General features: G+C 41.5%; 1 protein-coding gene across 1 annotated transcript in view; it reads left to right on the forward strand.

Moving 5' to 3' along the window:
* The window catches only part of DERA (deoxyribose-phosphate aldolase), a 53,708-nt gene extending 35,278 nt beyond the window's left edge, over positions 1 to 18,430 (forward strand). Inside the window, exons 7-9 of the mRNA XM_027662830.1 lie at positions 10,924 to 11,036; positions 14,559 to 14,708; positions 16,091 to 18,430. Of these exons, the coding sequence (XP_027518631.1) occupies positions 10,924 to 11,036; positions 14,559 to 14,708; positions 16,091 to 16,147 (320 nt within the window). The 3' untranslated portion in view covers positions 16,148 to 18,430. The remainder of the gene's footprint in view (positions 1 to 10,923; positions 11,037 to 14,558; positions 14,709 to 16,090) is intronic.
* Positions 18,431 to 24,950: the final 6,520 nt, after the last annotated feature.

The following is a 24,950-nucleotide window of genomic DNA, read 5'->3' on the forward strand; positions in this document are numbered from 1 at the left end:
TTCCACAAAATGTGGATAGCTACAGCACTGATTTTTATGTTAATTTACTAGTGAATAATTTAAAAAGACCTGTTTATTTTTTAATAAAAAGGAAAGATATAAATTGGCTGAGTGTTCCTAATGTTACTTACAGCTGCTATTGAGCAGATGTTAGGGATTCTTAGTGGTATGCTAGACCAAAATAAGTTTTATGAATAAACAAACAATTTCTTTTTCTACCACCTCTTTCAGGCTGATTCTCTCCCACATTCACAATAAATGGTTTTTTAAAGTATTCTCATAAATAATTACCTTTCTTGTGGCACTTTTTTCTAGGCACTTGGATTTTAATTACAATGATGAACTGTTTTAATAAGTTGTTAAATAATTTTATCATTTCAGGGCTTGAATCCATTTTCCATTTCTCTTTGGCTTCGTTGGTTCCTGGGATTTTAATCCTTTTAATTCCTGCTAATTCACTTGATATTGGACTTTCACTCCCCTTTATAAATTCACATTGGAAAAGTAAACAGCATGCCAGCAGCATCTTTTTCTTTTGAACTCTACACACGTACACCTACCTTAGCTTGCTGATTATCAATGGTCTCCTGTTACTAGCAACCATTTTGTTTAACTCAGTCATTTTGATCACAGTAAGTATGAAATGGTAGGTAATTAAATGGAGACAATGTGGGTTTGCTTTGGGCTAATGTCTGGGGGCCTTAAAGGACTCTATGGAAGACGTGTAGCAAAGCAAATTCAGCGCTTAGTTGTTAGATAAGGAATATGCAACACTGCTATACTTCACTTCAGAACACTGTTTTCCAGTGTAAATACTCATTAGATACCTTTCTATGTGATTTGATGTAGAGAAATGCTGAATGCATAATTCCTAATAACTTTTTTTGCTATTTGTGTCAGAAGCTCAGGATTACAGAAGGAAAGGTATAGACAGGGTGGTCGCGCTTCCTGGCGTGGTGGTGGCACTGTCACTGCCACTGCAGTTTGGCAAGTGACAGCTCAGTAACACACAGGTAATGTTTTGCTTAACCACCTCTATTTCTGACCATATATAAGTGTGGATGAAAAAGTCATCGATACCAGAGTGAGGCTCTGAAATGTTGCTACAAATTTTACATAGATGATTTTTTTTTTTCTCTAAGAAAGACGTATAATGTACTGTCTCAATGAATAGTGACATTTAATAACTTGCCACTGAATACCTATGAGGATATATATACATCTAACACAAAGAGAGTTTGATATTCAATTTCTTTCGTTCTCAGTATTTCAGTAAAAAGAGTGGAATGTCAAAGTTCAAAATGATAATATATGTCTAGTGTATGTTTTCAAAAATATAAACCCTATATATAAAGTGTAGATTTGAAGATTGAAATATCATCTTCATTTTGCCAGTGGACTAACGGAATGAACATTTCTCTATCAGTTTCAGTTATTTTTTAACCAAAACTCACAGTTGTTTAATCAGATTCTTGGTACTTTTGGTTTGAGATGCTCACCATGATTGCAGTCTGTGATAAGATCAGCACACAGGCTGTTGACAAATGGAGTTGGAGAACAATGCCCCAGCATATTAAATACCTTTTTAAGAGTTGCTGCCTATTTCTGGTGGTGCTTAAGGGTCTTTTTGATTTCCTTCGTTTTTTAAAGTAGTGCTCAGTAGATTCTTATGCCAGAAGAGTCTGACTGAACAGCAACACACCTTCATAAGTCATCCCTTTGAAATAAAATTGTTAGTTTTGCTATGTAAGCATTGTTAATAATGCAGTGGGAGATAAAAAAAAGATTTCTTAAAAAAAAAAAACCCAGAAGTGTGTCTTTTCCTGACCCCCAGCAGAGAGGTGCCTTCTGCTTGGAGTGTGGCTGCACAGTCAGGGGGTTTGGTTGTTTCTTTTTTGAAGGGAACTGGCAAGCTTTTCGGTGTTCAGGCTACCCAAAGAGCTAGAAGCATTATAAAACAACCCTACTGACAGTGGTGAGAGCACCTGTCTGTACCTGTGTGGTGGCTTGGGCTAGGCCTTCCTTGGTGACCAGTTTGTAACCAAGGAAGGGTCCAGATTTACCCAGTATTCCCTACGATTTTTACATAAGCCAGATTCTAAGAAGAAAGGAGGAAAGGCCTTCGCTCTCTTTCCTTCCGGCGGCTTGGAGGTGCAGGTTCCCTGCTGTTGAGTCTGCCGTGTTGGGGAGCGAGGCCTGGTAAGGCCTTGTCGACCTTGGGAGACGGAGGTTGCAGGCGATTGTGCCGGAGCGACTCTCGGTTGTCCCAAGGAGAGTGGTGGGATATTTCTTTGCTAACTCTTTAGTTACTAGATCTCGGGCTACTGATTGGTATATATATATATATATATTATTTTGGTTTTGTTCCCTTTCCCTTCTCCCTTCCCCTTTCCTTGTGAAATTGTATATATTTTAAATTGTATATATATTTCAATTGTAACATAAGTGTAAATATATTTATATATATCACTTTAGCTGTCTCTCTCATTTCGGGTTTTCTTAGTTGGTTGTTTTTCTCCCTCTTCTCCCTGAGGTTTGGGGGGTGGGGGGGGACTTCTGGTGGTAAGGTTTGGAGACTTGGCAGGGAGCCAGCTTCAAACCATATCACCCTGGAAGTTCTGGCCCACGTTGCAGCCTAAGCACGTGGGCTTTTGCCAGATGTCAAAATAGCAAGGTGGAGAAAGAAGAAGGAAAAACTCTGAGGGGCAAAAACTGGGAAGCAGAAGCGGTGAGTAAGACTAGGGCTTTTTAAAAACAACCATAGCTTGCCGTTGTTCCTGTGCTGTTGGTGTATAGGTGAGACCTTCCAAGGTCTTATCCCTTATCTTATCCCTTTAGATATTTGTTGCATCAGGAGTACACCTGCACCCAGGAAGTCCATGGTAGAATCTACGGGTTTGCAGCTTGATTATATTCGGGACTGTGGAGTATCATAAAAAATGAGCTAAAAATGCCGAACGTTTTCCATGATTACTGGAAGTGGAATATTCATCCCTCTATGCAAGCCCTCAAGTAGTCTGTTCTGCCTGATTTGTAAAAGCCAGGTGGAAACAAACACAGCACAGATCTGGTGAGATCTGGCATCTTATATTTTTTGGTTTTTGGACAAAGCCAAAAGTCAAAACATTGACAGTTCCAAGTGCTCAAGGAAATGCCTTTGATACTGGAAATCCCCCTAGTGCTAAAGCCTCCACCTGTGTCAGCTGCCTTTTATTGTAGGGAACAGTGTGGAAGAGAGGCTGATGCTGGCTGTTTGTCCTCTGCATTACAAAGAGGCTGGATGTTGGACAGATTCTGACTGTGGCATTAAGACATGACTTTTAAATCTTAAAAATCAATCCTGCCTTTCTCTGTGTTAGAGTAAGAACAGAATCTTAAACTGCTTTTAACATGAGGTGTTGAAAAACACTCAAAATGACATTGAAGTGTCATGATTTTGGCTGTATTATGTATGGTGGGGTTTTTTTAAATCTTTAAAATTCATAGCACCTTCTCGATAAAGTAGACTGATTTTCTACTTGCTTTATTCAGTGTGGAATATTTCCAAATTGATTTTAAACAGCTATTTTTTCAATTTGAGTAATTTTGTTACAAGCTAATAGACAATGCGTAAGCATACCGGAATTTTAATGTTAACATATTTGTTTCAAAGCTGTTATCAACGTTAAAAAGCACAAAGCTAAATGTGGTTACTAAAACATGGGATGCAATATGCCATGTAGTGCTGTGATTCTAAGCCTTCATGCATATTTATTATTTTCTTCCAAATTGCAATTGCTATTACTGGTAGATATATCAGCGTTTTAGACTCAGTCTGTAATATGTCATGTAGTGGACAACATTTTGAGAGGCTGAGATGTATTGATCCACAACTGAGAATGCCAAGAGGGAAAAAGCCTGACCTAGACCAGTGCTGTTTTAATTATATCGCGGTTTGAGATAGTTTATCATTGTTTAGATTAGTTTAAGTGTAACAAGTAAGTGATGCAATGCATTTCAGTGTTTGTAAAGGAAACTTAAAGGGTGGGATTTTAAAATCAAGTCCAGTTTCTGCCACAGCATTTTGCTTTTTCACCCAGCCCAGCAGGCAGACATGGCCCAGTGCTGAGAACCCAAGTGCCTGCATCTAGTCTGAGAGGCCAAGCCTTTTATGTTGCTTCACAAAGCAATAACCTCCTTTTGCAGCAACCTGTGTGTTACTGGTAAAGCAACAAGAATGAATGTCATGGTTCCTTCTCAAACACCCAGCATGCCTTTAGCTGCTGTGTGTGGGACACTGACACTCTGCCAAAGCATGGAAAGTCACCTTCCCCCTTCTTAGCCCCTGGCCATATCCATATCCTTGCACAGAGACAATGTGTTATTTTATAACCTGTAGCTTTTTTAATGTAAATGATGACTTCTGGATGTGAGGACAGTCTGCAGAATTCAGCCATCACTATCTTTGCAGCAGAATGAGAACAAGGTTTTGAAAGATGCCTTTTTTAAAGGTAGTTGCTGTGTAATTGTGGGGATGATGGTGATGGTGATGGCAATAAGAGGGAGCAGGTCTGCTGCTCTGTGCCTCCATACACACTGCAGAGCACTTCCACTAGTGTTTAGGCAGGTGCTGCAGCTACTCTTATCACTAGCACACTCTCCATGCTTTTTTTCACTTGTTTGTGGTTCTTCTGCTCCCCCCTTTACTCTTCAGGTATTTTGGTAGTTGGTGGAACAGCCACATCTTAAAGCTCATGGCAACCAATAGGCTTCTATCTCCACGTAACACTTCTGCTACTCCCTTCACTCTGTTCACTCCTCTCTCCACTGGATAAAATATCCATGGCTGCCTGCTTGTTTTGTCATCACTGTGTGCTGGAGGAGGTCATGGGTTTGGGAATCTGGGGCCAGAGCTGTGCCACCAGCAGTGCCTTCTGCCCTGGGTGCTCTGTGCTGCGCTCTCAAGCTGAGCCTGTCTTACAGATGAGATTTGTACTGATGCCTCTTGTCTTCTGTGTCTTGCTGAAAATCAGGAGGACCATGACAAAAAGTAGCCCACAGCATAGTCTGTAAAGGAAAAGAGCATTTCAAGGGGATAAGCTGACAGAACAGTGTTTTTTCTCAGTGATGGTAGTAAGGTTAGGATTAGGTGTTGGGATGCATTGGTTTGGTTCTTCTTTCTGCCTTTGGTTCGTCACGTGTCATTAGGCAAACTGCTTAACCAGTTCCAGTAATGCCATCTGCAAAAAGAAGTGAGGTCAATATAGGTCATACACTGTAAAGTTCTTGAGCATGGTAACATGGTACATCATTTTAAAGAAGAAAAATTAGATTGTGGTAAAGAAACATGAAACTTAGCAAGCAGATAACAATACAGGAATTCCTCAAACGTCCTTCTTGTCCCAGTGGTCACTCTTGGGCAGATATACTGCTGCTTTCTCTTTGGAGAGGAAGAAGAATGGCTGTTCCAGCAGCCTGAACTGTTCCTGCACCCTGGCATCCCCCAGCACTGCTTCTGCATGGCAATATGGGAAGGTGACTTGGGAGCATGTTTCCTTCTGTGCTTTAGTGTGGCCCAAAGCCAAGTGCCACCATTGACAGGAATTCCAGCTGTGGTCTTTGGACCTGGAGCACATGTCAGTTATTTCTCTTCTCTTTCTCCATACCACATAGGGATTGGATTGGAAGGAATGCTCTAAAAATAGCAAGTGCCTAAGCTGTGTAGCTGAGCAACAGAAGGTGGTATGGCTCTTCCTGTTGAACCATCTAAAGAAACACATTTTAAATGAACACACAAGAAACTAATACTAATTAAGTAATAGTATTCTGTGGAGACCTGTGGTAGACACTATAAGAGTGCATTAACAAGCTATGCATAATTCAGCAATGCTGAATTCTTTCAGACATCATCTACAGGGAATTTTGCATAAGTATGGACTTAATAATTTGTCCTTTGTGTGCATGAATAAGTGTTCCTAAGGGCATCATTTGGCCTGCAGAACCCCTATTACCAAAGGTGGTGTAGAAGAAAGGAAGCATCCATGCTGAGTCTTGAAAACCAGGCTGAGATGATGTGATGGGTCTAAAGGTTGTCCTATTTGTAAACAGACGTTAAATGTGGATGCCTGTGATGGGATTATTATTTTTTTTCCCCTCTACTCAGGCACTTTTTTGAAAAGAATTGCAAAAAAATGGACAGTTCACAACAGACCAAGTTATGAACTAGCATTTTTCAAAATGGTAGCTGAGATACAGGCATGTGAAAACATGCACAGGCACTTAACTAAGTGGTCTGGCACCATAGCCTCATGTGATGGAGCTAAAGCTGCTTGGTGAGCTACTTCTAAAGTGAGTTGTAACAGCTTTGTATTCTCTTCAATGGCAAAGTTAAGCAAGCAGGGAATGTATTTTATCTTGCCACTGGAGTAGGATAAGGACGTGTTAAGTGAACAATTATGATGACTCAATTGACAGAAATTAGCTACTACATTAGCCTTTTATATCTTGCCCTGCCTCTTATTTTCAGAGGGTTGGTAACCTGGTCGCCCCTAGCCAGGCTAATTGTGTATGAATCTGAAGACCCTTAGTTTAGGTACTCATAAAATAGAAATGATACTTGCTAATGGGACTTTATGCACATTTGATACTGTACTATTTTATCATTGCTACCTTGTCAGCAGAAACAGCGGGTGATTTTTCAGGTCCCCTCAGCAGCGTGCCTCATTTTGCCATCAGTCCTAGGAACCTTGGAAGGGTGTGTGTTCACCCTGTGTCACTGTATATTGCTATATCTGAGTTGCAGCAACTGAGATACATTTGTGCTCATTGCAAATCCTTACAAAGTAGCATGGCATAATTATCCCTCTGCAAGCATCTCTGTCTATTGTTTAAAACTGCCAGACACATCTTTGTTCTTTATTAAGACTAAGGCAACAACAAAAATTCTGTAGTTATCGGGAGATAATCATTCCCCAAGGGCATTTGGAACACTTCACAACCAAAAGGTTGTGATTACTTCACGATTGCTATACTGCTTATTGTTCCTTATTGCTTAATTATGGAATCAGAGTGTGTTTCCTGGACGCCATCTAAATAAGATTCTCCACTTCTCATGCTCTGCTTCAGTGTTCTGTGGACTGGAGAGCTTTGTAGTGTTTCGAGATGATGTAGAGGAGAGCAATAGGGCAGGCCAGTTAAGGAAGCTCTTCTGACCTTTGGGAGACCAGGGCATTCAATCTGTGCCCTGTCAAATGCTTGCTGAGAGACCTCAGGCAAGTCACTCAGCTTCTGTATGCCTCAGCTCTACACCTTTGTTCAGGTGCTACCATAAATGAGGCTGTGGATCTAGAGCAGAAATGATATAATGGACTTCGTCCTGATCTCTCAATATGGATTCAGGCAGTGTGAAGTGAAGACCCTGACTTTCTTTTGGTGTCTGCACATTCAACTTGATTATTTTGAGTGGTCTTTAGTGGAGTGCAGTGGCTCTGGGTCACTGTATGGGGAGTGAGAGTGCAAAGGAAGAGGAGATTTAATGTCTTAAACCAACCAGGTTGACAACTGGGTTAAGACTGGTTGGCAGCCAAAAGGGTTGTCCAGCACTGGAACAGGCTGCCCAGGGAAGTGGTTGAGTCACCGTCCCCAGAGCTATTTAAAAGAGGTGTAGATATGGCACTTAGGAACATGGTTTATTGATGGACTTGGCAATGCTAACAGTTAGACTGGATGAACTTTGAGGTTTTTTCCAACCTAAATGTTTCTGTGGGTCGGTGACAGCACTCCACCTGATTACACAAGACCCGTGAGTGGAGCGCGAGTGGTCTGGCTCCCAGCAGGGCTGAGAGCTCAGTTGCTCTTGACCACAGTGAGTCTCTCAGACAGAGACCGCAGCACTGTTCCCATTTCCTAGGGTTCCTTCAGATTTACATCTGGTGAGAGCAATCTGCTGCAGTTGGTGCTTGCCAAGCTGTGGTGCTGTAGTGCCAGTGGGTCACTGAGTTGGCAGTAAGCCCACCTGAAACAGGCCTGTGATGTTCCTGTGTTTCAAAAAGGCTTCGATGTCACCACTCTTTGCTGATTCAATGGGTCTTATGTGATTCACTGCCTTGAAAGGCAATGTGTGGTTTCTAGGCTTACTGGGCCTAGAAATGTCCTCCAAATAACTCATTTTGTAAAATCTTTGATTTAATGCTTCGTTGAATCATGTAACCTTACTCTAAGAAAGGGGAAAGCCATCCAGCATGTATTTTAGCCTTAGCCCTTGATTTTTTGAGGGTATACATTCAGAGGAAGATGAGAAGATGGGTGATAAAAACTCAGGTTTCTAAATCATCACCTGAATTTCCAGATGAAACTCCCACTGAACTTCATTCCTTGGACTTGTTTTTGAAAACTTGAATAAGAAATGCACTTGGTGAAACTCCCATATTATTAAAAGGTTGGCATAAAGTGTACTTAATGAGGTGCCTTTTTTGGTAGCACTTGATTTTTAAATCCCCATTTTCATTCTTGAAATCCAAACGTTAATAACACCTTTCATCGTGGCTCTCTCTGCTAGTGTGCATCTTCTGTCTTCTGCAAGAGGCTGCATGCAGTCCTGCTAGCAAGCTCTTGTGTCATAAAAAGAATTTGTTCAGGAAATAAAAATGTATTGTTTTCATTGTTAGAGGATGCTACGAAATTGGCTGTATGTTTGTCTAATAATCACATCTAGAACTGATTATTCTGGTAATAGCCTTAAGATATTATTTAAAAATAAATATATAAATGCACTACTTTTGTACTAATACTAGTTTTTAATCTCTTCTTGTTTCTATGAAGTCTGAATGAGATTTTCAAAATTGAATAATAATTTGATCCGTTAATCTTTTGAAGCTAGTAATTTTATTTTCCCCTCTTTGCAGTCTCTGAGGCTCGCAAATGAATAGAGCTTCATTACTGGAGTCTGCATTTAATAACCATTATCCATTATCTTGTAATTAAGACTCCCTGTAACGAATCATGAGGACAATGCAAAAATACATAGTACATTTCTTTAATGAACTGGAAAATGTTCATCTTGTTCTATTTAGTAATGAGTTGCTGAATAGTCGTTAAATCCACTGGAGAATAGAGCTAGATGGATTTTGAAGACTATCTTGAGTTTGTGGTTAATCTATTAGAATTAAAATTTCATCTTCTATTTTTATCAACAGCTGATTAGAAGTCATTCTGTTTGACCAAATTGATTAGAAGACCATATACAAGGGCAGCTGTTGTTTAATGAAAGTTTTTAATGAAACTGTACCATAGAGACTTGTAATTATAAGACTTATAAAAGCTTTGACTTACCTTATAGTAGAAAAAAAAGAAAAGTATTGCACTGAAGGACTTTAAGTGCTACATTTCAAAAGGGAAATTAAAAATATAATTTGGCAATGTTGAAGTTTCACTTCCACTGTTCCTTGTTTTAATGTGACTATCAGATGTCCGTAGTGTCTCTCTGGAAGGGAGTAGTTCTGAAATGTGTGACTCAATTGTCTCTCCTGTGTACTTCGTTCTTTGCAAAGCTCAATCATCTAGTAATTGCCTCTTTTGTGCATTGCACATTCTGAGAAGTTAGAATGTTTTTCACAAATAACTGTTTTTCCTTAGAATGGAAATTGTCACAGGAGGGTGCGACTTAATCACCAGTGGGCTGAGTTGGTGCCTTGTCAGGAAGCCTGTAGAGAAAACCTTGATCTAACAAACCCCAAAGTTGGTGGTGCCATTCTATTATGTTTAAATCACAGGACACAGAAACATGCCTGGCTTTGTCTTAACTTCCCATCGGGCTGGGACCCAGCTGTGTGCCAGTCAGCTGTGTCCTCAGGAAGAAGGCTCTCTGGAGTGTGCTGCAGCACACTGTCAGAATGTAGCCTAGGCAACTCTTCAGTTTGAGCCAGGAGTGAAACTTCCCTTCCTTACTCTAGGGGATGTTGTAGAGGCATCATCACTCACATAAGAGACAAAATGGACCCTAAGCCAAATTTGAAGTGGAAGCAGATGCAGTTCCAATTGACTTAAGTGGATGATGCACTACACGATGTTTGAATTATCCCTCTTCTTCTCCCAATTGCTTTTGATAATTAATGATCCCACAGTACACCTTTTCTAAGAAGTAGGTTCCTAGGGATGAAGTGTGTCCTAATGAAACGAAAGAAGTTTTATCACTGTATTGTGTCAATGCACAATCATACACTGCAAAAGCACATTTTTTTTGGTAGCTTCTTAGCTTTTTGTTTTACTGTGCTGCAGGATTCATTTTAAGCCAAAGCAGAGCAGCAAGAATACACAAGAATGTTACTAAAATATTAAGACAGGCAGTGGAGAATATTGTTCACAAGTGAGAAACCAGAAAAAAGTAAGCTAAGGCTGACTTTTGTTCTTCAGATAATACTCATTTTGACCTTGTTGCTGCATTGTGTCAGACCATAGCTAAGTAGATGCAATGTAATTAAAAAACTGATGGAAATAATTGCTATTCAGAAAGATCCTTGTGGAAATACTAAAATGTTGATTTATATGAAAAAATTTTTCTGAGGAAATAATTTCCCTTGTCACGATTAGTCAGACACATTCCTATTAATGTACAGGTACACATATACTGAGTATCTGTACAGGAACATGTATTATGTTGGACTGTCTTGAAGAGATTGTTGGTTTGATAGCTCGAGCAAATAATTAAGAGCTGAGATGTTCATTTAGCCTCTGGGATGTCTGACTTACTCTGAAACCATGTGGTTGTAATCCTCCTCCTCTGCCTCAACCAGAGCAAGGTTAGCACCCACACCACAGGGACATAAATGTAAAGGAATGCTTCATAATGGCTGTGAAGCAGGATAACATCTTTGGAGGGTGTGAGCTCTCTATGTGCAGGGTGACTCTTGTTCTGAAGCTGCTCTAAAGCTTTTTACTTCCTTTCAGGTTCTGATTTTATAAAGACGTCTACAGGAAAGGAGGTGGAAAACGCAACCCTTCCAGTTGGAGTAGTCATGATGCGAGCCATTAAAGAATACTACTGGCAAACTGGCAACAAGGTAATTCTCACAGTCTTTATAAAAATTAACAAAACAGGCTCACTCAGGAGGAAGTAATAATGCAATAGGATTTATTTGCTAATATTTGTATACTTTTTTTTTTTAAATGCACTTTTGGATTTTCTCCCTTGAATAACTGTTACTTCGTTCCCTAAAGGATCGTGCAATCTTAATGCATCGCCTGCTGCATTTGAATTTGAATTTGGTTTCACCATTTAAGGTATTTAAATGGTCATCTCCATTAATAACAGGGCAAATCTCAAGCTAGTAGTGATTGGCCAACTCCCATAAACCTCAGCAGAGCAATACAAATTTAGAGCCATCGAGAGTCTGTCCAGTGTGCACAACTGTGTTTTCTGACTTTGTTCTGGCAACTCAAGGGATAAATTTTGCTCTTTCCTCCCTTGTCAGAGAGGCTTTCCAAGGGAGATCCAGTTGTATCCTGTTGCCTGGGATGGAGGGAAGGAAGGAGGGACAGGGACTGGAAGAACATTAAGTCCTGGTACAGAAGGTTTATCTATTAGGTCACTGTTGAGTGCTGTCACTAGAGGGAAGGAGCAGTGGGGAGCATATGGCAGAGACAGCGATGAACTGTTGAGACACTGAGAAAGGAGGAGGTTAACAGGAGAGCTTAAGCCACCTCTCATCTCTCTTATCCACAGACAAGTGGGGGCTGCCAGTTAGATCTGGTGCTGGTGTTCAGCAGTGGGCTTTGTCCGCACCTTCGGATTCAGGGAAGAATGAACCATGTCTCTAGCTAAGAGCCTCTCCCTGTTCCTGGGCCACCCTTCCTTCCTCTCCAGTTTATCCTTCTATCCCTTCTGCAGGTGGCCTTTCAAGGTACAATGTCAGGACACGGGGTGAGCAGTGGGATGGGGTCTGAGATGTCTTCAGGGCCTGTTGGAGCTTGAGGAGCGCGTGACAGCAGGTTAGATGTGTGTCCTCCTGCTATCTGTAGTCATCTAGGTGAGGCCAACATGGATCCTTGGGCTGTCCTCCCTCCTCCCTTCCCCAGCCTCCATCTCTCTCTGCCACACAACAACTTGAGCAGCTCTGACAGTCTTGTTTTTGTGGGAGCATTGTCACTGCACCAACATGAGACAGATCCCTGGGGCTGGGTGACTCACCTCGGTGCCAGTGCTGCTTGCACAAGCTGTGTGCCAGAAGTTGGGCTCTGCTGCATTAGCACAGCTTTGTGCCTATAATTGGATATAAATGTTGAATTCACCTTTTGCTTTAAAAGGATGCATTCATGGCATAAAATGTGTTATTAAGAATAAGTGCTTATGTCTGTGTGCACGTGTGTGCCAGTGAATTAGATGTAAACTGACTTTGTGTACTTTTATTAACTGAAGACAATATTATCAGTGACAAGAGATTTCTAAATGGTTTCTTTAACAAACTAATTTTGCTGCTGTAGGGATGCTTTCTAGCAAGGTGTTGCCTGGGAAAAACAGGTTAATACAAAAATTAAACTTCTTCAAGGAAAGGAGCAAGTTGCAGAGTAACATTTATTGACTGATAAGCTGTGGTGGTGATATGAAAAGTGTGCAGTATAATGGGAAATAATCTTTTCCTGTCATTATTGAAGGACATACATAAATTGGTTTTTCTGTTGGGAAAACTCCCAATCCAGAAAAACTTATTACTTTTAATAATGTAAGGTGAAGAGAAAATTCTTGAGGAGATGAACTTATTAAGCAAAATAATGAAATGCTGTGAAACAGCAGGAAAGTGGTAGCTGGACTTTGTACTGCTCTTGAATTAAATTCCAAACCCCCTTCCTTTTTGCGTTTTTATGGTAGTCAGATGTTCTGTTTGGAAAGCTGGTAAATGGAGGAGAGGACAGGCTTGTCTTTGTCAGCTTTTTTTTTTTTTTTTTTGCAGAGAAAAGAGCTTTTAGACTTTGCTAAAAGGGGAAGGAATTCTGAATGATGTTTTTAATTCTCAACTTAGTTTTACTTGGTTTTGCCACAGATTACCTCAAAGAGCTGTAACATTTCTAGGAAGAAATCTAAAATTTGAATTTCATTAGAATTTCTCTTTCTGAGGAAAACCACATTCCGACTATTTTAATTTATTATCTAGAAGATGCTTTTCCAGTTGCTGTGGTTTAAATTCCTCTTGGAAATCTATTGTTAACAGATGGATGCATACACTCACATCTCTTTGTCCATCCACAAAACCACAGTCTTTGTGGTTTGGATTTATCAAGCTTTTCCTGCTGTTGTTCTTTTAATCTTATTTGAAATATGCCATTATCACAATGCTCTAGGGTGAGAGAGAAGGATTTATTCTGTGTTTGTTGGTCCTGAAATCACTATATAAAGATTACCAAACACATTTAAAAACAGATACTTTCAGATTCCACTATTTTATCCATAAGGTACAAAGAAATCCTCAATGCAGTGAAGTTTCAGATGCTTATATGTAAAAAGCAAACCAGTAATTCTTGCAGAAGACAGAGGTTTATGGCAGAGGGAAACATAGGAAGAATTGCTGTGTTCCTCATATTGTTCTGATTTACTTTTTTTTTTTAATGCAGAAACATTTTTTCCTAATTCTCCTTGTTTTCCAAGAGTTTAGTTAGCTGCTGAAGGCCAACATTTTAACTAATGCAGGTATCAAAATTTTTGATAGCCGTGTATCACAAGCTGTGTCTCGGAATGAGATGTGTTTAAATGGCACATGAAAGACTGGCATTAGGGGTATGTGCCAAGTCACCTCAGTGCTGGCTCTGCACAGCAGGTCCATCATGGGATTCAAGATGTGCTTTACCCCAAAGACAGGCTTTACTTGGCGTGTGTGCCTCTAGTCCATGGCAGTTCACCTGACCAAATATGACAGATTTCTCACATCAAGTGACTGAAAGCGTATCCAGCGTGGGAGGGAAGTTCTGCAGTTCCTGTGATTTCTGATAAAGACAAACCTAATTTAATTCCCATTTGGAAAATTTTAGTGAAAATTAAACCTCTGATAGGTTTGAATGTACAGCCAAATCACGTGTAACTCTGGTGCACAGGGTTTTTGTGAAGTACAACCATCTCTCACTGCTGTCCACAAGTCAGCTGCCTCACATGCTTTAATTCAGCATGTGTCATTGCATGTGTATTTGTTGTTATATATTTGAAATTAGATTGTGACATGGGCAGTAAGTGATTGTGCAGATGTCCCAGGTCTGGGCTAAATCCCTTGGCCTGATATGTGCAGTAGGCAAAGTAGTCCCATTAGACCTCAAGCCCAGCTCCTGAGAAAGTGCACAGGGTTCAATAGTGTAACTCCCTCAAAATGAAAATGTTATCTTTCACAGTGATGGCTGAGGCTTGATAGCTCTCAGTGCTAGAGCTTATCCTCTTTGCAGTCAGGTCCTTACTGGGTAGAGCTTACTGGGCACATACACCACAGACACTGTGAGACTGCAGGTGTACAAACACTGGTTGCTCTTCCTGGTGTTGCTGATGAACGAAAATGAAAATGTGTATTGAACTTCTTTTTTTTTTTTTTTTTTTTCCCTGTATAAAGGTTGGATTTAAACCTGCTGGGGGCATTCGGACAGCCAAAGAAGCCATCACTTGGCTTATGCTGGTGAAGGAGGAGCTGGGAGTGGAATGGCTGACACCAGAGCTCTTTCGCCTGGGTGCCAGTAGTTTGCTGGGAGACATTGAGCAACAGGTTAGTTGTTGACAGCTTTCAACTTCTGGAGATAAAGTCACCTTTCTAGATATGCTGGCTTGCTGATTTTGCAGAAGTAGAACGTACATCTGATTCATTATTAGTGACGTGTACTTCCAGCCCAGTATTTCTTTAAATATCTGTCATCACAAACATCTGGGACTCTGATATTCCAGCAACTGACTGTCTGTTTGGAATGCAGTGAGCAAAGAGTCTCAGTTTGTACATGTATGCAGTCTTTTGCACTCCCAGCTGCTGCCAGTTCAACTGACCCTCAAAATACCTCTCAGACCCTTTATGTCACTGTACCACAGCTGTTCACCATGTATTTCCATGCTGTGGAGAAAGTTGCATCTCATCCAAATGCTGCTGATGGAGAAGCTTTTACGTGTTGATTATTTCCTGAGGAAGAAGTTTCCAATGGGAAGAGGGGTTCTGACCTGTCTACCCTTGACCTACATCACTAGCACAGGGTATCAACCCCGAAGGATTCAGCATAGTTGGGAACAGTGTCATGTTGGAGGAACTAAGGCTTCTGAACTTCACTCCCATGTTCACTGAACCCAGGAGAGAAGGTGATATTAGCTTTAACCAAGTAAAAGTGTGAGAGTCCTTGTGCTATTGGTGCTGGGAAAACATGAGTTTTGAGGGAGAAGAAAAGCACCAGTCTGTTCCCTTTCCCCACCTTTCTAGCAACTGAAATACTGACATGTCTTTAGAAATATAGAACATCTGAAGGATGTCAGTTATACTCATGGCTGTGGAGAACTCACTCCTGCAATGAGGATAATATTGGCTTGGTTCATTGCCAGACTTCCTCTGCCTCACTCTTGACCTAAAATTATGTTCCTGGTTATGACAAAGCAGCACGAGCTTTCTCGTGCTCTCTCTTTTGCCACTGCCATTGCTGCTGAGTCTTAGGACACAGCCAGTGATTGTGTCACACGATTTCTTCTGATTTCTTAAGGGTCATATCCTCTTATATGCCAGGGATTGCATAAATGCCCCAGTTGTGACCAAAGCTCTGCTACACTATGCCACATGGAAGATAAAACGTCCCAATCATTATATTCAATAAAACAAACACTGAAATCATCAAAATCAGATGACAGATAAAAGCATTGTCTTTTGCCTGGCTCTTTTTGAAAAGCAGTAAGAGTCTTTCCTTTTTACCTTTTTTTTCCAAATACAGCAGCAAGAGCTGCTATAGTTCATATTCTACAAACAAATATATAAAGGTATATTACATCATATTTTATGCACACACACAAACAAACATCTATCATCTTCATCTGGCATGCCTTTAATTTGTTACTTCCTTGACACTTTCAGTTTTATAGTCATATATAATTCCATAATAAATTTTCCTTTTTTTCTTGCAGATTTTCTATCATGTGACTGGCTCTTATCCACTTCAGCATGAACTGGCAATGGCTTAGACACAAAATCAGCTCAGGATTACTTTTACAAAAGAGGTCTTTAAGCAAACAGCATTCAGAAGTCTTCTGACAACCAAGTGCACATGATGGAATGAAAGGCCTAATTCTCCCTTCTTCATATTTTATAGTATTTAAAAATATGCTCAAGTCTGGTGGTTGTACTTGATCCAAAAGCAGAAAAAAAATTGTATTTCTGAAATAGTTAAATAGTTAATACTTACAGATTTGCAAAGTTAATCTTCCAAAGTTCCTCAGACCAGGCTGAAAAGCTTATTAATGGCAACACTGAAATACTATGAAAGAGATTTAGGTGGCCTGGTAACACTTTGCAGTCACAGAATATGAAGTATCTATGGAATGTTTCAGATTGCTAATTAAGAGCTACTGATCTTGAAATAGATTTCCATTCACCTCAGACAAAATCTTCTGGCACAAATGTGTTGCACTATTAATTGTTATGTTGATTCAAGCATTATAACTGGAAAGAAGAATGAAACTTGGCTAATACTGTCTTTTATAAAATGTCTTCTGTATCAAAAAACTCCACCTCTTTTTTATTTTTTGTATTTTTCCCCTCAAACTTGGGCACAGACATCCATATTTAGACCCTCGAATAAAAGTGGCTTGATTTCTAGAGCAGCTGAGTATCCACAGTTGCTCCTGAAGTTAATGGGAGCTCTGGGTGATCAGAACAACTGAAAATCAAGCAGTCTCTATATAGGTGCCTAACTATGCATTCAGGGGCCTATTTTTAGCCATTTCACTCTTAAAATTTTAGTCTAACTTGCTTAGAAGCTCCCATTCCTGTCTCCTGTCATTTTAAAACACATTCATGCAAATCTTTCCATTTTAATGTAGGGGGGTTTGACTGTCAGTTTGCAGGTGTCACTGCTGGCTAAACTTCAACTTTGCCAGTCTAAAAGCAATTCTTTAATTTAAAAGGTGAATTGAATTATGTCCTATATGGGGTTTAATGCTTTAATGTAAAAAAAAAATGTACTTTTCTCAGAGCACATTAAGAATAATACTGAAATCATCAACACCTTTTGAATATCAGACTGGAGCTGGTGGATTCATTATATCAGGACTGCATTCTGCTCACTAACCAGAGTTGTACTAAAAACTTAATTATCTTATCGTCATGACTAGTCTCACTGACTTAAGTAGGTCTCATCATGGAAGTAAGAGTAGGAGGATTTTGCTGTAAATCAAGCTACAAGGTACATTTATTACAAAGAGATTTATTATAAAGAAATAACTCTGTTATTTATCTGGTTATGCCACCTGAATCACTAGTGTGCTACAAACCACCTTGGACAGATAGGAAAGCTGATTAGGGAAAAAAATCAGAGAAACAACATACAGAGAAAACAAAATCCTATATGCAATGCTCAGTACTAAAAATGGGCCTTAATTTCTCAGGAAGTAGTTCATCCGAGGCTCTCTGTCTTTTTCTGCTTTAGGTCTCCTCACAGAAAATGAGGCTGAGCTGTAACACTACTTTCATGTTTATTTTCCTGAAAAGTGACCCTTTTTGCCATAGGTTTTCCTTCTGAGTTCATTGCCAGTCTCTTCAAGGAAAAATCCAGTGCCTGTTTGCATATTGAGAGGAAGATTCTGCTGCTCAGCTTTAAGAAATGCAGAGCCTGTTATTTGAGGTCAGGTCCCCCACCAGGTGCTTGCCAAGCTGACCCTCTGCTGTGCCCTCCCAGCAGCCACACAGTGGATTTTGCTGCTGTTTAGCTCTAGCTGTATAAATGTTGGTGTGTGTTTCCACAGTCTCATATTAGAAAGTCATACCACTTGCAAAGTATCCTTTTTTTGTTGTTGGTTGACTTTTGGACATTTAGGGTGAAGACAGAAGATGCAAACTGTTTATGGAGATGCTTTAGTTTCCAGGTGAAGGACTCTGGGTAGTTCCCTAAGATTAACAGAGGTCCAGCTTTGCCACCTCACCAGGTAAAGTGAGTCTCACCTCTGAGAACAATCTTACTGTTTCCACAGAAACTGTGTCAATTAATGAACTTGCCCAGGAGGAATTCTGTGGAATCAGCCCCCCTTTGTTCTGATGTGCACATGGGCTGTTGCTGGTTACTTCACTTCAAAGGTTTGGCTTCCTGAGAAGTCAAAGAGAGCTGCTTCCCTTTTCCATGGACATTATAAACACACTGATGTTAAATACTGTGCAACTCCAGGCCAACCAGTGTTTTGGGAGAAGCTGGCTTGGAGAGTAATTTTATACATTTTTTTCTGTTGAAACCTATAATACTTTTTTGGAAAAAAGAGTCTTTAAACACATCCAAATAAAGATGATTCTGGTTTTGGAGTGGTTTTTTTCAAGGAGAAAGCAGAAGGCTCGTTGTTTCAGAGCAACTGGTTGTCTTTGTTAACTCCTTGGTGACACAAGTGAGTTACATTCAGCCTGTGTCTGTTCCCCCAGCATGACCCAGAGCCTTGTCTCTCACTCCTTCTCCTACAGAAGCTGCTGGTACCAGCCAAGTGTTGGTCTGTTGAGAGCCCTGAGCGATGTGAGGGCCTGAACCTGGGCCAAGGATCCCTTCAGGAGCAAGCAGGGAACTGGGCTGGAGACAGACAACAAGGCATGTCCAGGGGCCCATCCAGGAGACTTAACCAATTGCACAGGCAGGGCTGGAGACCTGAGCTGAGCTGGAGTGGGGCTCCTGGGCCACTGCCGTGCTTGGAAGAAGGCTGGGCAGAGCCACAAGCATCAGTGGGCTTATGCCAGTACTGAGCCTGTGAGAGAGCCAAACACAGGGAGGTGCAGGGACTAACATGTTCTGAGCTCAGGTCAGAGGCTGGCATCCCCAGGGTCCAGTTCTTCGTCCCTAATCCCTGTCCCCTCGTCCCCAGTCCCTGGTCCCCCAGGTCTCCAGTTTCTTGTCCTCAGTCCCAGGTCCCCAAACCCCAGCCCTGGTCTCCTGCATCCAGGGACACCCCTAACCCTGGACCTCCTGCTCCGGGTGGAGGGGGCAGTTCGGGGCGAAGGTGGCATTCAGCACCATCCCCCTCTCCCTGTCCCCTCCCCGGGGTCAGCAGGGTGCAGACCCTGCTGGGGCAGGGGACACACATGTCCCCTGGCACCAGGGACCATGGGGCGATGCTCAGGCCCCGCACAGGTCCCAGTCTTTGGGGGTCCCGTGCCCCAAAGGTCTCTCCCATCCTGGAGAAGGGATGGGTCCCATAACGCAGGGTCCCTTCTGGGGGGCAATCCCCCATCCCAAAGGGCGTGGCAGGACCTGCATCCCCACCCACAGGGAGCTGGGAGCACTCACGGTGGGGTCTCCTAGGCTTGCTGCCCTTCGCCTGCCTGGCACTTCCACTGCCCCTCTCTTCCCTCTTTCCCAAGTGTTTCCTGATGACCGTTTGCTGCTCTTTAGTTCCCGTGGTCAGCTGAGGTTTCTCGGGGCTGCTGCAGCTGGTTGTCAGCCCTGTAGGCAGCACGTGAGAGGCAGAGGGCCTGAGCTCAGCTGGGAGCTGTGGAGGGGGCGACGCTCCGTTGCTGCACAGACTTTGGGAAAAGTTCAGATTTAGCACTGTGCTTCAGGCCATTAGAAAAGGAACAGGCAATTATGCACTCAACGTCTAAATATATTTCAGAGTATAACATATGTTTTGTGCAAGTCAGTCTTGTATACTAATTTATTATTTTTATAACACTTATTCATTTAGGATTTTAAATAGCTTCATTTTGTAGACCACATTACTTTGAAAAGAAGAGAATAAATTCAAGAAAAAGTCAAGTAGAAACTGCAAATCTAGAATATTCTGCATCAGCTTATTTACAAGGAGAGGGAATTGGGAGTGAGGGTAAGCTTTTTTCCTGGTTTGTAGGAAACAAAGATATTAAATAGTAATTATATGTGAAGTGCACATAGCAGCTGGGACAAGTAATACTTTGATATCTTTATTTCATCAGTCATATAAGTTCATTTTTTCATTTCCTTTGTGAAGCAGGGAACATACATTATATACCATAGCACATGCCACTGAGACAAAAAAACCTGATCTACTTTTAATTTTATTTTGCTCAGTTGGAACTTTGGCTTCCTGCCTCTCTGGGGGTGAAAAGCCCCACAAACAACAACAGCAAGTTTTATCCAAATCTTGGTGAGCTTTGCTGAAATTACCAGTGCTGATAGCTGGATGTTATGTATCGTGTGGGGTAGGGAGTAGAAGGAGAGAACTGCTTTTAATTAGATGTAACCTGCCCAGGAGAGAAAGAAAATTGTTCATCTGGTCAGTCCTTATTTAACAGGGCAACCAAAGAGAAGACTATTCTTAATTTGCAAAGACACCATCGGTAAAATTACCGTTAGACTGTTTTTATTACAAATCACAGAAAACCATAATTGTGCTAAATTAAGGCACTGTAATGTGTAGAAATGATGATGATTTCCACCTTTAAGCACGATCAAAGCTTTCAGCTTTGGTCTCCATCTTTGCAAAGGGCCTGTCCAGCCTCAAGAAGAGATGACTGAGAGGAGATCTCCTCCATGTAGAAGATTTCAAGAGGATGGAACCAGGCTCTTCTAAGACTTACAAAGGGGCATCAAGAAGGCTTGCAATCCTTCCACTCCTTAAAAACAAGAGTGAACAAATGATCAGATCCCAACCAGCTCTGTTGTAGAGACCTTTCCTCTCTTTTAAACACTTGACAGATCCTTCCCACTCCGTGAGGACCTATACAGTAATCACTTACCAAGAGAAAGTTTGTTTAATATCCTGTAATGAAATTTAGCATTGATGCAATGAAGACATACCAACAAGGTGCTCTAGCCATTCCTAATGAGTCTAGTGACTTTAAGTGTCTCTGTTTTAAGCTCTGGGGACATCTTGTGGATTGCTAATTCTTGGAAATTGCAGAAAATACAGTCTGAAAGCAAAGCTTTCTTGAGACATAAAAGTTTCAGATCTCTTCAGATCACAGGGAGTGTTTGAAAACATTGAATTGTAAAAGCATAAATCTAAAATTGCTTCTTTAGCTGAGATAAAAACAAAGGGCTTTTTAAAGAATGTTAACAAACTGAGGAAGCCATACTGGAGTTGACTACACTTGTTTTCTTCAAGTCTTACTTTCTGTATAGGGGGAATAGAGTAATCCCAGAATCACAGAATGGATAAGGTTGGAAGGGACCACAGTGGGTCATCTGGTCCAACCTTCCTACTCAAGCTGGGTCATCCCAGAGCCCATGGCCCAGGATTGCTTCTAGATGGTCCTTGAATATCTCCAGTGAGGGAGATTCCACGACCTCTCTGGGCAGTCTGTTCCAGTGCATGGTCACCCACACAGGAAAGAAGTTCTTCCTCATGTTCAGGTGGAACTTTCTTTGCATCAGGAATCCTGTGCATCAGTTTCTGCCCATTTTATCTTGTCTTATTGTTTGGCACCACTGAGCAGAGCCTGGCTCCATCCTGTTGATACTCTCCCTTTGGATACTGATGGACATTCATGAGATCCCCGCTCAGTCATCTCTTCTTGGGGCTGAACAGGCCCTTTGCATACTCAGCTGGTGGAGATCAGTGTCATCTCTATATAGTGCAGTGTCCTATAAAACCAAACCTTAAAGTGCCTGGAAAAATGAGGAAGTGCATCATAAGTTAATTTTTTTCATTTCAATAATAGCACGTGCTCTGTTTTATTCAAAGGCTTAAATGAATTCTCACCTATTTACTGGGTCAGACAAGCCAACCAGCCAACCAGTTCCCTTCCTACAGCTGGGTCGAGCCAGTGTCAAGGCTGGTTTGGTAATCCCATGGGTTAGGGGTCCCTGCCCCTGTCTCAACCTGGAGAGCAAGAGGGTGGAGGAGCCTGGAAAGCTTTACCAATGAGCCTACCAGCTGCATGAACCAGCCTGTGCTCTCACTGCCTGAGAGGCTGCCCTGGGGCTGGAAGGTGCTAAAACTCTCTGTAGTGATTTCTGGTCCATCGAGAACTCTTTTTTCCCCCCATCCTAATGCTCAGACCTGAGCAACCAGCTTCTTAGGAGAAGCTGAAGAATGCATATGCTCCACGATTTAATTTAATTACATGTAAGATGATTAAGGATGTTATCTTCATTTCCAAGGGAAATGAAACATTCAGCCAGCCTCATGTCAGAAGTCTGGCTCAAGGCTGGCACGTCTCAGCACTGGCTGGTTTCTGCTGCCTTCAGCAGAGTCTGGGGCTTTCTTCAAAGTACAGGCACTGGCTGACCCAGAGCGTGATTTCTTGCTCTAACTTATTTAAAGGCATGAATTGAAACAGAGCAAAGAACGACTATCCGGGCTCTGAACAAGAAGTGCTTTGTGTTCTAGTTAGCATGTATCTGTCCAATTCAAAAAAAACCCCCGTGAAATCCTTCGCCCCATCTCATAGCAGCTGTAATGAGGCCTCTGGGAGGGCGGTGATGGGAAGATGTAGATAAAGGAAAAACAGAGGGGTAAAAAGAGAAGTTGTGAGAAGTAAGAGAGATCATCACCACTGCTGTTATTGCTTCACAGAAGTGTAATCTTTTGTGATCTCTTTGGAACAGGAGGTAAATAATAAAACACAAGGGAGGGGAAAAAAAATAAAATAAATGTAGCGTTGTGAGTGCATGTTAAAACAGATGTCAGATTAAAAATAACTGAAAAGGAAATTCTACTGTAGGGGAAAAACTGCTTTTTCCTTCAACATTTTATATTCCACCTTCATTAGGCGAAAAGTGAAAGAGCTGTAAAGGAAAAGAACTTTTGTTGTTTTCCTCTGAATGTTAAGAAAAGCCTAATGCAAGCGCAGAGGGGTTGCTCTGTGGCACATGGAGCTGGAGCAATTCTCAGGCTGAAGCCCAGAAGCCGTAAGGATGTTAAATAGATGCTGTGTGTGCTGAGCCCTGGGACTTGGAGCTTTAAACCTGCAGTACTGCACATTCAGGTGGTTTCATCCTCTGCATCCTCCCTCCCTTAGTCCCTTCAGGGTTGACGAGTCCTCTAATGTTGTAAAAAAATAAACCCGGCAATCTGGTAGGATCACATCATCCAGTAATGCCCCTCTAACTATAGATCTATGCACCAGGGACTTCCTTCTAGTTCCTTCAGCACTTTTAAATGGGTTGTTTTAGTGTTTGATGAAAGCAGAGCGGGGAACATCTACACAAACCCATATTTTTCCCCACATGGTGGCCAGACCACACCCATCCTTGGAGATGGCAAGTACTCACAAAAATACCTGTGCCAGTCTGTAAAATAGTGTCATCCCGGGTCTCTTCTACTAAATGTTCTTCAGGATGGCTCCTAAAAACTTGTGATCTGAAATATGACCTGCTCTGCACCTGTTTAAAGCTCAAGAAGCTTTAAAGATGTACCAAGCCCTTGAAGATGTACCAAGGCTGGCCTGGGAACCACTACATTTCTTGGAGAGCTAGCAAGGGTTGCTTGGCTTGTTCACGTTAGCTAATGAAATGAGAATAATCTTTACATGGTTTCCTTCTTTATTCCTGAATGTGGAATGCAGGTTTAAATAAAAAAGGCACAACTCTGTGACTAATGCCTCAGCTTACAGGAAGAGTCAGAAATGACAGATATCTTTGGCTGCTGTTACAGTGTGGATGTCCTATGTATTCAAACAACTTGATGGGATCTGGAGTGAGTATATTTCTGCAGTGATTGAGAAGAATATCTTTACTTTTCCCTACTATTACCCTGAGCAAATTCCCACAACTCCTGTTTCTTTTAGACGCTTACAGTAAGGAGGAGGCAGCTGAGACAGAAGTAAAAGGTATCCCCAGCAGACTGAAGAAAAAGCTGTTTTACAATTTCTGAAACTTTTCTTAAGCTTGTCCTTACAATGCCAGGTAAGAACCCAATGCAAAGTCCTGAAAATTACTGCTGGTGAGCAAGAACATCTTGGCATTATGCTGGCTTAGGATTTGCCAGAGAGGAAGGAGCAGCTGTAGCCCAAAGCAATTCCCCACAGCCAGTCAGGGTGAAACGGGTATGTTAGCAATACAGGAGGGTACACTGCTTCTTACATGTCATATTAGACAGTATTAGCGACGTGTTCCATTCTCAGAGAGGATGGCCAGGTATTCATGGCCACTCACTGCATCAACTCTGCCCACAGACTGTCCTCAGAGGCACAGCAGAGAAGCAGGGACGTCCCCAGTACAAATGACCTCTCCAGCAAAGGTGGGCAGGCAGAGGTCTCCAGGAGGTTTCACCCGTGCTCTTTCCAGTAATCAGATTTCGTTCACTCCCCACCCCTGCTTCTCACTAAAAACCTCATGACCTTCTGCTCTGAATAAACAAATAAATAAATAACTAAAAGTCACTTCAACAGAAAATTATCTATTTGCTCTTAATTGAGTGTGTGTTCCCCGAGCTGCCTCCTCCAGTGGAAATTTCATTGTTAAGTGTTAATTCCATTTCATTTTGCTGATTGTGGCTGCCATTGTCTCCATTAGAGGGCCTCAGAGCAGTGTGTTACAGTGTTTTAGGATCGGATTTAAAGCTCTGTATGTACTTTGGGTCTAATTTCCTGCTGTACAGCTCTCTTAAACTCAATGGGGTGTAAAACTGGTGCAACACACAGAGAGGAAAAAAAAAACGTGCCGCACCTCAGAATACATCAGTGCTTTGGGTTTTTGCTGAGGAGATTAAGAAACGCTGAGATGCTAAGACAGAATTTTAAATACACGTGTGACAGGTGAGGCAGATGAGTAAGTTAATTGCTGCTTGTGGTTGAACATAGTGTAATTGGTCAATAGGGTATGTTTCCAGAAAGAGTAGTGACGTGCATGAGCAAAGCACAAATAGAGCCTTAATC

Source organism: Corapipo altera, unplaced genomic scaffold (genome assembly GCF_003945725.1).
Source record: "Corapipo altera isolate COAL_440 unplaced genomic scaffold, ASM394572v1 1, whole genome shotgun sequence".
Classification (NCBI taxonomy): Eukaryota; Metazoa; Chordata; class Aves; order Passeriformes; family Pipridae; genus Corapipo; species Corapipo altera.